Source organism: Paroedura picta, chromosome 1 (assembly GCF_049243985.1).
Source record: "Paroedura picta isolate Pp20150507F chromosome 1, Ppicta_v3.0, whole genome shotgun sequence".
Lineage (NCBI taxonomy): Eukaryota > Metazoa > Chordata > Lepidosauria > Squamata > Gekkonidae > Paroedura > Paroedura picta.
This window is the reverse complement of record NC_135369.1, coordinates 2,281,987-2,294,371: the sequence shown is the minus strand read 5'-3', so window position 1 is coordinate 2,294,371 and position 12,385 is coordinate 2,281,987. Positions and strand designations below refer to the sequence as shown.

General features: G+C 54.9%; 1 protein-coding gene across 3 annotated transcripts in view; it reads right to left on the bottom strand.

Annotated features, from left to right (window-relative positions):
• RPRD2 (regulation of nuclear pre-mRNA domain containing 2) overlaps window positions 1–12,385 on the bottom strand; it is a 72,995-nt gene that overhangs the window by 4,079 nt on the left and 56,531 nt on the right. The window contains exons 11-12 of one of the 3 annotated variants that reach the window (XR_013228005.1): window positions 9,502–12,351; window positions 6,076–6,162 (exon numbers count right to left, since the gene is read on the bottom strand). Coding sequence is in view for 1 of the 3 variants with exons in the window: in XM_077319506.1 (XP_077175621.1) it covers window positions 9,611–12,351 (2,741 nt within the window). In the remaining 2 variants the exon portion in view is untranslated. Of the gene's footprint in view, window positions 1–6,075; window positions 6,163–7,099; window positions 12,352–12,385 lie in introns of those variants that run through there. The other 2 variants (XR_013228006.1, XM_077319506.1) reach the window with 2 other exon arrangements.

Sequence of the window (12,385 nt, the reverse complement as noted above, 5' to 3'; positions counted from 1 at the left end):
GCCGCCAAGGCCTGGCCGACATCCACCAGAGTCTCCAACAGCAGCTGGAAGGGATCAGGCCCTTTCCAACGGCATGCCAAAACTTCCGGGCCAGGCCCATTAGGCCAACAGAAAGCCAAGCTCATTTTCTTTAGCAACTGGGAAGTTGCAGGGGCTCTTGTGACACTCATGCCGCTCTAAAATAGTGTCTTTAAATTGTTTTCATTTCTCTTTTGGGATGAGCAACTGAACTGCTTTGAGAGCAAGAGGGCCGTAGACCAGATAGATTCGCTGCCTCGCGTCGCTGTTCATTCCACACCCAGGTCTGTCTTACACGGAAGCAGACCCTTGTTCCTTCCAGGGCAACAAGTATGGTCTACCTAAGACTGGGGACAGCAGCTCTCCACCATCTTAGGGGAGTCTCTCATATCACTGACTACCGGGACAACTGGAGATGCCAGGGACTGAACCCGGGACCTTCTGCATGCCAAGCAGAGGCTCTGTGCCACGGGAGCCACTGTGGTCTCCGAAAGAGGATCCTGAACAACGAGGTGCATTCAGGTTGTAAGACGTGCAAAGGTTTTCTGCAAGGTCATATGCTGAGCTTCAGGAGTCAGACCTAGAAAAAGTAAACCAGCTAGACATCAGACGCTTAGCTGGTCTTATTCACCTAGGCCGAGCCCATTCCACGTCCTCTGGGCCTGTGGCCTTTGCATCTCAAGCCAAACGGAAGGTTTGTTCCAGGCGGAAGAACGGAGACTCTCTGGAACCCCAAAGGGTCCTACTTCTATCACCCACCTCGTGCCTTTTACCATCTCCGTGAAGACACGGACTCAGGCGCTCAGGGCATTGACTATTGTCTACTTAGACAGGGGTAGTCAAACTGCGGCCCTCCAGATGTCCATGGACTACAATTCCCAGGAGCCCCTGCCAGCAAATGCTGGCAGGGGCTCCTGGGAATTGTAGTCCATGGACATCTGGAGGGCCGCAGTTTGACTACCCCTACTACAACTAGCAGTGGCTCTCCAGGGAAAAGAGAGAATGGTCCTTCACATCACCTACTGCCTGGTTTTCATCTGGAGATGCCAGAGATCGAACCTGGGACATTGTGAGAGGTAACCCCCTCCATGAGACCACCGGGCTGTCTCTGGCAGTCAAGGGGAGGCGTCACTAATATGCTGACTCCCAGCTCCACGCGGACTGACAAAAGAGGACCCAAGACGGGGCCAATAGCCCCATCTTATCAGAACTGGGAACCTAAGCAGGTTTGGCTGTGCTCAGTCCGTGCACGGGAGACCCCCAAGACTGGGGGTGCTAAGCACAGGCAAGCAGATGACCCCCTCCCCTCGAAAACCGCATGGGGTCATCACGGAAGCCCCCAACCGTTTTAGAAAACTGGAAATCTAACGCACACTGCAGATCTTTCAGAGGCAGCTTCACCACCGCACAAGGGCCTTGGCCACATGCTGGAAGGTCAGCTGTGCGTTAGCCAGGGATTCCCAACCCGGGCCTCCCAATAGCCAAGAATGGTGTTTGCGTGGTAATGGCACCTGGGAAAGGGGGCGGAGCCTGCCTCAAGCCGCCTCCTTCCCCTCAGTCCTCTTTGGGTGTGGCAGGGAGGCATGGCCAGATGACATCACTTCCAGGTGACTTCTGGAGCTCCTCAAAATAATATATCAGGGGCTCCTCGGTGGCCAAAAGGTTGGAAAAGGCTGGCATGAGCAATTAAAAAAATACTTTAAACAGCACGTTCCGTTTAAAAGGCATAGTTATGCATATGTTATCCATGTTATGGACTGTTATTCGTATTGTTTTCTACATTTTATGTAAACTGTCCTGAGCCTCCGGGAAGGGCGGTACATAAATATAATAAATAAATAAAATGTTTCTGCTGGACGTGTTTGAGTGGTTATTCGAGTAAAGTGGAGCCCATCCCTCTGGTCTGTGGCGGCCATTTTGTGGCTGGTGCCGCTTCCTTGGGCGGCCATTTTGTGACTGTGCCCGAATCCCACAGATGCTTGGAGGTTCAAAAAAAGTTGAAGGCCCCTGAAGGAGCGACTCCGTAGGTTGAAGGCGCTCTAGAAAAGACTGTGGGGGTCCAGGAGACCCCAGGCAGGCAGTTCTGCTGGAATGCCCACCGCCCCTTTCCTGGGGGGCTTCGCCCAACTCAAAATGCATCCCCCCTTATTGTAGTGGTGCTTAAAAGCCTCTGCCTTGTTTGCAGCCCATCCCTGAGCACAATTCAAAGCTTTCAGTGGGTTTAGGTCGGGGCTGCTGGGGAGGCCTTTCCCCATTCTAGTCTTCCTTGACGCATTCACCAGGAAGCCACTAGATCGGTTATTGATACTGGGGGAAACTTTTCCTTGAGGAAGGGGAACGGGGGGCTGCAGTTGGTTTGCCGTTCCTCGAATAGATGTTGCATCAGCGTTTGATCGCACTGAGATTGTGATAATTTACACATAGCACTAGAACAGCCTGTCTTCTGTGCTTACGGCAGTATTAACCATTATGCCATTACCTGGTATTAGCATAGTTGTTAGGGGGGGGGGGGCATTTTATAGCTAGTCGGAGGTGTTTTAAGGTTTCCGAACTGCTTCAAATATCTTGTAGCAGCAGTTTCCAAATCGGTATAGCATGGAAACCCCCACCCCCCAATCCAAATGTACTTAGTATGGTGGCCCATCCATGGCTGGACCAGGGTTTTTTTGGCACCCTAAGGAAACCCAGTCCTACATTCTGTGCCCTACAGTGGCTAACCAGATGTTCTTGAGAATCCAACAAACAGCACACGAAAGGCACACTGCCTGCCACTACGAACCTGGACCAAGAGGCATTCTGACACAGCCTTGGTGCATGCGCAGGCAAAGTGCCATCTAGGCGCCTCCAACTTAAGGTGAGCTATGAATGGATCCTCTCATTGGCAGCCTTTTCCAGGGCTGGCAAATCGAGGGCCCTCATGGCTTCCTTGATGGAGTCAAACCATCTCAGGTCGGGTCTCCCTCTTTTCCTGCTGCCTTCAACTTCCCCAGCATCACAGTCTTTTCAAGTGACTTCCAGCCGTGAGTCATGGGCGCTTCCTCCGTTACTCTCTCTCTAACCCACTTGAGCAACAGGAGAACCTCAGAAGAGCCCTGCTGGATCAGGTCAGTGGGGGTCCAGCATCCTGTCTCATCCACTGGCCAACCAGTCCCTCTGGAGAGCCAACCACAGGGCCCAGAGGTCAAGACCAAGGGCCCTCCTGGATCAGACAAGGGGTCTATATAGTCCGGCAACCTGTCTCACCCAGTGGCCAACCAGTTCCTCTGGAGAGCCAACAACAGGGCAGAGAGGCCGAGGCCTTCCCCTGAGAAGACCCTCGGAAGAGCCCTGCTGGGTCAGGCCAGGGAGGGTCCCTCCAGTCCAGCCTCCCATCTCACCCAGGGGCCAGCCAGTTCCTCTGCAGGGCCAGCCACAGGGCAGAGAGGCCGAGGCCTTCCCCTGAGAAGACCCTCGGAAGAGCCCTGCTGGGTCAGGCCAGGGAGGGTCCCTCCAGTCCAGCCTCCCGTCTCACCCAGGGGCCAGCCAGTTCCTCTGCAGGGCCAGCCACAGGGCAGAGAGGCCGAGGCCTTCCCCTGAGAAGACCCTCAGAAGAGCCCTGCTGGGTCAGGCCAGGGAGGGTCCCTCCAGTCCAGCCTCCCGTCTCCCCCAGGGGCCAGCCAGTTCCTCTGCAGGGCCAGCCACAGGGCAGAGAGGCCGAGGCCTTCCCCTGAGAAGACCCTCAGAAGAGCCCTGCTTGGTCAGGCCAGGGAGGGTCCCTCCAGTCCAGCCTCCCGTCTCACCCAGGGGCCAGCCAGTTCCTCTGGAGAGCCAACAACAGGGCAGAGAGGCCAAGGCCTTCCCCTGAGAAGACCCTCAGAAGAGCCCTGCTGGATTAGGCCATGGTCTATCCAGTCTCACACAGCAGCCAACCAATTCCTCTGGAAGGTCAACAACAGGGCAGGTAGACTGTAGCCTTCCTCTGATGTTGTCACCTGACTCTGAGATTCAGAAGTTGACTGCCTCCGAATGTGGAAGTTTACCCTCAATCACTATGGCTGAGGCATAATTTCCTCCTCCATGAATCTATCTAATCAAACCCCCTTTTAAAACCATCTATGCCTGTGGCCTTCGCATCCTCTGCCAGCAAACGCCATGTATTTATCACTCTCAGTTGAATCATAGAGTTGGAAGGGACCTCCTGGGTCATCTAGTCCAACCCCCTGCATTATGCAGGACACTCACAACCCTACCGCTCATCTGTGTTGAGTAGTATTTTGTCAAGTCCGAACCTCCTGCCCCATCAGCTTCATTGGATGCCTCTGAGTTCTAGTACTTTGGAAGAAAAACCACTGCTAAGCCAAGAGGCTCAGAAAAAGCCTCCTCAGGGGGCTGATTCAAGGCTGAGAGAACAGGCCCCACGTCGGAATTGCCAAGAGACCAAAGAAATGAAGCAAGGTTTGAGGCCACGATCAGGCCAGGCCTCAGCTGAGGTTCCTGCTGCTCCAGCCGAAGCCCTGTCTCTCAGTAGCTCGCACAAACCACCCCTCTTGAGCTGGGCAGGGGACACCCCGATGACAGCACCGCAAAGTTTAACATGTTTGATTGGCACGTCTGAACATACAGACTCATGCTTGGCCCAACGGTGGAGAAGGCATCTGAATCGGCTCTCTCCTTCCTCCCAAACTGGAAAGGAAGGGTGCTTGCCAGCTCTCCTAACAAGAGGAACTGGAGTACGCGTGAAGGGGCATCATCATGCATACATTCCGGTACGCTCCCTTTGCCAAGAGGAGGACTTCACCCAAGCAAGGACAGCTACGGCTGGGCGACAGGTGGCCAGCTTTGGTCTTGCAGCGTCTTGAAATGTGAACAAAGTCAAAGCAAGGCACAGGGCAGGGGGCTCTGGGATTCTTTTCAGGAGCAGCGGTGGTGGAAGCAGAATTAAGCCAATTTCATAGACAAGGGATTCTTTTCGGCGTGCCAATAGCTGCTTTGAGGTGCTAGACACCAAGAGTAAATGTGGCATGGCCATCTTGCATAGAAGAACGAGCCCGTGCCAGCACAGGAGGGCTGCATGCACAGAGACAGCTGCAGAAATGTTGTGATGCTCAGGGCAGAAACGCAAGCCCGGGGCTGCAACTCTCAGAGCGAAAGGTTTCCACCCAACTCCAGAGATTGTGAGCTCTTGCTAGATGGCATAACTCGCCCCCACAACATTCCTTGACACAAGAACCTTTTAGAATCTGTGTTTTGCTACGAAGAAGGAGAACGGCAGCTCCTGGTAAGGTTACCTTCTTGATGCTTTCTGGCTGGGTCACGCCTGTCCACCTGGAAAAGTGCAAGAGCCCGGCTCCTCTTGGGAGGAGCCCAAGGCTAGATGGACACACGGCTTGCTCTGCATTTGCACAGAGGCCAAAAGACGGCTCACCCCCACCCGCTATGCAGTTTTCAAAACACAAAAATCCCTCGGCTTCTCTGAAAAAGATTCTTCCCTTCCCTCCAGCGAGAACTCCAGGATACACCGATTGTGAGCCGTGAACAGTCAAACAGGCCAAAGGACTAAAGAACTTTCTTTTTTTTTGCAATCTTTTTGGATTGCATGGAGAGATGTGACTCGGTCGTAAGAATACGTCAGAACGAAGTGACAATTGTGGCAGAACAGAATACGAAGGATCATCCCAAAAAAATACGCACAATCTGGTCCGTCTTACTTAAGGAGCAGGGGCAGATTTGTTCTGAACAAGCTGAGCGCGTGGAATTTCCCTTCTTAACTGCACAGGCATGGGCGTTTAGTCTGGCCATGCTGAACGCCTTTAAAAGGCTTTGAGAAGGTCATCATAGGCTATTGGGGGGGGGGGGAGAGATATAAATGAACAGTGTTATGTCGTCTGTGGGAGGCTGCGTTCGTGGGAACGGCTTGACAGCTGCTGCAGGGGTAGAACAGATCCTCTGGACCCAACCCTTGGACACCCACCAACAGGATTTAAAGCTCTGTTCAGAATTATCAGGCAGGCATTTTTTAACATGTGCACGGATACATTTTTAAAGCTTAAAAACAAAAGGAATGTAAAACTACCACACCTCACGACCACGCACCTACGCGTAACCGCATGCATGCCACCCACTCACACGAGGCACTGGGAGAGACTCTTTCTCCTGCGAAGCCACCTGGCGGAAAGAAAACAGGGTTAGGGGAGCCGGCCGGAGGCGTCTGTTTCTCCTAGAGAAGGAGGCCACACCAAGTCCAGAACACTTTATTAGCATATAATACAAAAGGAAGGGCAGAGGGAGGAGGAGGAGGTGGAGGAGGAGGAGAGGAGGTCGCGGTCAGGAGGAGCTCTCAAATATCCACGGCTTCCGTTTCACTCAGGGGGCTTTCTAGACCGCTTCCCCCACGAACAGATGTGTGTCTTGCCGGGAGGAACAGTCAAGCTTCCCCGGCACATCTCGCAGGGGAGGGCTGGTCTCGGCTGCTGGGGTCACGAATCGAGCATCCGCCGCCCTGCCCTTCAGCAGCCGGGTGCCCCCAAGGAGTCGGAGCCCGACATCTGGCTCTGCTCTTCGGATGCGTCCTCATACCTATTGCACACTCAAGAGAGGACTTATTCACAAGGAGAACATGCAAACAGTCGAACTAGTGATTTTATTACAGGGACGCATTCGGTTCAGGGAACGGCTTTCGCTGCATCTTCACCCCCGAGCATCTCTCGTTTTTCTCTCCTCCCCCCCCGAAACACGTGAGAAAGAATATCAAGCTAACAAAGACCCAACGGAGAGCATTTGAACAGGCACCAAAAAAAAAAAAAAAAAAAGAGAGAGATGAAAAGCACACACCAATTATTTACAGTATTTTCAAAACACCCGTCCCCCAGATGTCATCTCCCCACCCCCCCAACCTCGGAACCGTTGCCGCTCGCTTTGTGCTGGGAGCCGGGCCACCCTGTGCCTGCGTTTTCCCTCCCACCCTGCAATCAGCTAACCCAGGGGTGGGCAAACTGCGGCCCTCCAGATGTCCATGGACCACAATTCCCATGAGCCCCTGCCAGCTGGCAGGGGCTCATGGGAATTGTAGTCCATGGACATCTGGAGGGCCGCAGTTTGCCCAATCCCTGAGCTAACTTATCCCCTAAGCTGCTCCGGAAGATGTCCTAGGATCAGTCTGGCTAGCCCCGCCTGCTCTGTTCTCTGTGGGATCCTTTCTAGCCATGCCCGGGAGGGTCTCAGAACAGCCAAGAAGCGAACTGTCACTTCCTTCCCTCTTAGGAAACTCTGTCCTTTCATGAGAGACAATAGTGCTTTCCTTAAAAAATACGTGTTTATTTTTTTTTTTTTCCTTCTCAGGTGAAATACAAAAAGTAACAGCAAAGCCAAGGGAAGGAAAAACCCAAGACGTTTAAAAAAAAAAAAAAAGGAAAAGGAGAAGAGAGTCTTCCTGTCGAATAACCTTTTTTTCTTTCTTTTTTTTTACACATATGTACATTTGTCTCCATCCGCGGTTATCAGCGTTTTAAAGTAAAAGCACACAATCTGGGATTTAAGAAAAAGAGAGAGACGGGGAGATTCACCATTAAAAGAGATGCTGCCTTCTCCGCAAGGAAGGTTTCTCATCAGGCCTTTCTCCTGCGAAAGGGAGCCCCTCTTGTTGCTAAGCAGCCGTTTCCTATTGCAATGCAATTTCTGGAGCCCCAGACCTCAGGCAGTTTCATTCCCCCCCCCCCCCCTGCAAGTTACTCAGACTGCCCACTAAGAGACCGGGAGAAGCAAGATTTAAAATAAAATAAAATTCACATTTTGGGGGGGGAAAGGGGACAAAGGAACCCAAACTCTTTTGTGTTCTGAAGTAGGGAGGAAAAAAAAGGAAAAGGCAATTCTCACTTGGGGCACCCCACTGGGAGCTTCCCATCTGCCCCACAGCCAGGCCTTTTGTTGCATTTGACTGTCTGCGGCCCAGCAGATCCTCTGCTCACTTCGACCCCAGCTGGAACCATTAATAAGGGGACGATGCCCCACAAAACGGACCCAAAGCCAAGGTGTTCTCCTGCATGTGCATGGAACACCCCCTCAACACACTCACGACTTGGTGGTCTAACATGGCAGCTCCTGGAAGTCCGGGAAGAGGTTAATTAAGACACGTAGGTAAGCCCGGGACATAGGAAATAATTTTAGTAAATACAAACAACGTTGTCTGTACTAAACATAAAAGGAAGAAATGGGCACGTGGGTGGGCACATGCACAATCTAAGGGGCATTACTCTTCCAAGCACATAAGTGGCCAAACAGAATGCAACTTCCCAGTTGCCTAAAAGATTGCAATTTAAAGAAAGGGAAAAAAAATGACCCAAACTCGTTTTCACACAGAAGCCGTCTCTGCCTGCAGCCTTGTACAAAGAAGAGGAGACTCTGCTGGTGCCCTTGCCTTCTTAACCCGCAGGATCAAGACAAGCAGCAGAGAAGGCGCACGCTGGGGCCAGTTCCACGCAGCGAAGAGACACCACACCTAGCTCCGCGGTTGGGGCCTCTTGGGAGATGCAAACGGGCTCAGCTAAGACACAAGCGCAAGCACTCAACCCGCTATCTACGCGCACATCTGGAAGGCCAAGACCAAGGGGTGCTCCTCCCAACACGTCTTGGGGAGAGACCTCTACAAAGAACAGCCAGCAAAAGCAAGCTCCTTGAGGGGTTCTGTCTGGATGTACGATTGGCAGGGGCCCATCTTGGCAGACGGACAGAAACGAGCACCAGGGCTAGAATTGGGGAGGAAATATGTACAGAGGAGAACAAAGCAATTGGCCAAGCCACCCTCGTCTATACTCCCCACCCCCCACGGGCCTCAACCAGCCGTACGCAAGCAAGTGCGGGCCAAGGGGGCAGGAACAGAGGCCCCCCTGCCCCCCCCCCCCAGCGACTGGCTGGTCAGACAGCCGGTCTGCCCATGTCGAGGTCATGTCACTCTAAGCAAGCCCAGAAACACAGGAGAATGTTAAGAACCGAATAGGGCTGCAAGAAAGGAAGGATTAGCATGCAAAGATGGACGCTCCTCTCCCTTTCTGTTCCAGTGGCGGAGTCCAGCCCGGAGGCACTCCCCGCGGGAGCCTAAGAAGACCAAGGAGAGAGAGAAGCACAAGCCACTGAGGGGTGGGGGGGGGGAGCAGGAGCAATGGGGGACAAGAGGGCAGACTCAGGACGAGTGACGGAGGGCTCTGAATTCTTTAGATCTTCACCTGCCTGGGCAGGATCCCCCCCCCCCCCGGCTCCCAACTCTCTCCTAGGGGAGGTTTAGTCTGGGGAATTGACTTTAAAAAAAATCCCAGGGTTGATTAATTATTCGTAGCTACCAAAAGGTTTCTTTTTTAATTATTTCATAACAATTTAAAGAGTAGTTCTTAAATTATTTTGCAGCACTCCCTAGGTTTTAGACCAACAACTAACCCCTCCCCAAGAAACCAACAGAACGATATATATATATATATTTATATAGGTATATATATGTTGCAGCACAGAACATACCTTAATTCAGAACCAAAAAAGTTGTGGGGCTCTTTAGGGGAGGAGAAACTGAAATGAAAGGGAAAGCACAACTTCCACTGCTGGCTAGAAAGTTCCGGACCGCCTTCCTTCAGTACCTGGGAGGGAAGAAGGGCCGCTTGGGCGCAAAGAACGGCGGGCCCCTGGCAAACGGGGGCCGAGGCCTCTTTAAGCTGCTGAAGAACGCCTCCCTGGGCCTGAAGTCTGGCCGCTGGCTCCTGACCCCCAGCCCACCTCTGTTTGTGGTGTCCCTGTGCGACAGGACAGAGGACGCGACATTAAGGGCCGGCCCCAGAGAATCTCTTGAGAGGGCGGACAGGCCGACCACGCTCTCTCGAGCTCGACCAAGGGACTGACCGCCGTGGTCGCGCTGAGGCTGGGCGCCTTGGTCCCGGGCGGCTCCGGGCTGCATGTTAAAAGGCTCTTTCAGGGTCCCTTGAAGAACGGCCCCCGGATCCTTGGCAAACGGGACCCCGCGGTCGGCAGCGAGGGGAGGAGCAGGAAACGGGAGACCGAGATCCCCAGGAGGTGGCGGAGGGGTGGAGAAAGGGCCGCTGGGGTGCTCCACCGGGAGAGGAGGGGGCGGCTGGCTGGGGAAGGGGACTCCCCCGCGCTCCAGGGAAGGAGGTGGGGGAGGAGGAACTCCGTGGGGCAAGGACAGGGGGGAGGGCGGTTCTTTCGAGAAAGGGCTAGTGTGATCCACTGACGGCATGCGCGGAGGAGGGACCGAGTGATCCCGAGGGAAGAGGCTGCTGAGATCCTTGGGGGGCGGGAGAGACGGAGGCCCCGCGGGGGGCGGCCCCATCTGGTCCCTTGGGAAGGAAGCCCCGTGCTCCAGGGGGGGCGGCCCGAGGGGCGGCGGGACGTGGCGGTCGAAGGAAGTGCCGAAGCCGCTTGTTCTGAAGCTGTTGACGCTCTCCTGGAAGGGCGGCCCGCGGTCCTTGTACTGGCTCTGGAAGCCGGACACGCTGCCGCCAGGGCCCAGGGCGGGCATCTCCGTCGCGCTCGACGGCCCGTTGTCGAAGGAGCTCCCGGTGCCGCTCATGTCAAACCACCCCGCCCTGCCCGCTTCCCGGCCGTGGCCTCTGCTCCCTTTCCCGAGGACTCGGATGGACTCCACGGTCTGAATGGGCTCCCCGGGCATCCCCCTGCTGGACGCGTTATGGTAGCCTAAGGTTTCGATGGGTGCTCCTTTCTCCTCCGTGCTGTCGGGCAGATCCAGACAGGAGGAAGAGACCCTGGTCTCGATCCGGTAGTGCTCTTCTTGCTGCTGCTGCTGCTGCTGCTCCCCCCCGGCAGAGACGCCCGCCTGGCTGAGGCCGGGCCCCTCGCTAGAGCCCCCCTTCAGGACCTGGCCGAAATGCTTGCTATCGTCAGAGGGCTTCCGGGAGGCATTCTTGAGCATGTTCTTGAACTCGATGGTTGAGGTGGCCGAGATGGAAGACGCGCCGGGTTTCTCTGCGCTGGAAGAAGGGGGCCTGCTCGCCGGGGTCAGGAGCGCGTTCTGGGGAGAGAACAGCGACGACCTGTGCGGGACCAGATGAGGAGAATCCGGGTACTGTTTCTGGGACAGGCCGGAGTGCGGCATCGGTTTGGACAAGCTGTTGTGATTGGAGTCCGGGCTGAAAAAGGCATCGTTCTTGCTTGGAGTCGGAGATGCATCCGAACCGGAGTCGTTCCCCCGTAAATTGTAACTCCCGTACATTCCAGGGGAGGACAGCGGGTCACAGCTTTCGCTCTGGTCATGGAGAGATCTCACAGACTGGGGGAAAGAGGATTTCATGCCAAATCCAGAGGTCCTTTGGCCGTACCCAGGCAGAACTGGCTGGTACTCCGCCGAATCAGCAACTTTGCCAGCTTTCAGGATCGATTTTCCTGGCTGCTTCTCCAGGTTGACCAAGGCAGAGGGCGGAGGGCCAGAGTAATCGAAGTCACGGTAGTCTTCGTCCTCCTGGAAGGAAGTGTCGGGGTAGAACTTCTCCTGGGGAGAGTCCATCAAGGAGGAAGGCAATTCCATACTATCCGAAGACGGCTTGTACAGGCCGGCTGGAGAGTCCCTACTCATCCCAAAAGACCTGTACACGGAATTAGAGAGCTCCTGCGGATAGCTGTCTTCTCTGCTCTGAAGAGGGGACCTCGTGCTGCTCGGAGTGGAAGAGCCGGGACTGATGATCTTGGAGAGCAGGGACAGCGTGTCGACGTTGCTGGACGAGGGCTTGTCCATCATCTCGTCTTGGGTGGGCGTCCCACTCCGCTCGTCGCGGACGGGAGTGCCGTCTATGCTGTCCATCGAGGTGCTCGTGGGCCCCCGGCTGAAATCCGAGGACGAGGAATGGCTCTCGGGGGGCGCGGTGGAGCCCAGGCTGCTTAAGATCGGGATGTTCAGGTTTAAGCCGCTGAAGCCAGGGTTCCCCTTGAGGAAATTGTGGATCTTCATTTCCAGGCTAGGGGAAGGGGGCTCGGACTCCACTTTCGTCTCCGAAATTTCGGAAGACTGGCTCAGCGGGTTCTCCGCCGGCCGGAGGGAAGGACTGCCAGCCTGGGAGCTGGCAAAACCCAAGGAGTTGGCAGGGGGCTTAAAACTGGAACCGGAGAGCCCTGCGCTAGGCCCGGGAGGAGCCTTGTTGACGGATGTGGAAGAAACCTCGGAAGAAGAGGAGTTGGGGGAGTAAGCAAAACCCTGCGGCACAAAAGACTGCGCACTGGAAGAGACATTCCTCCCTTTCACGCAAGGGGCTGGCGTGGTGGCAGGAGACGCAGCGGTGCTCTGAGACGCCATCTCGCTCGGCTGGGCGGTGTTGCTGGCAACACTCTGGAGGAACGAGGACAAGCCTGCGGGGAGGAAAGGAGACACGTCACGGCCTGA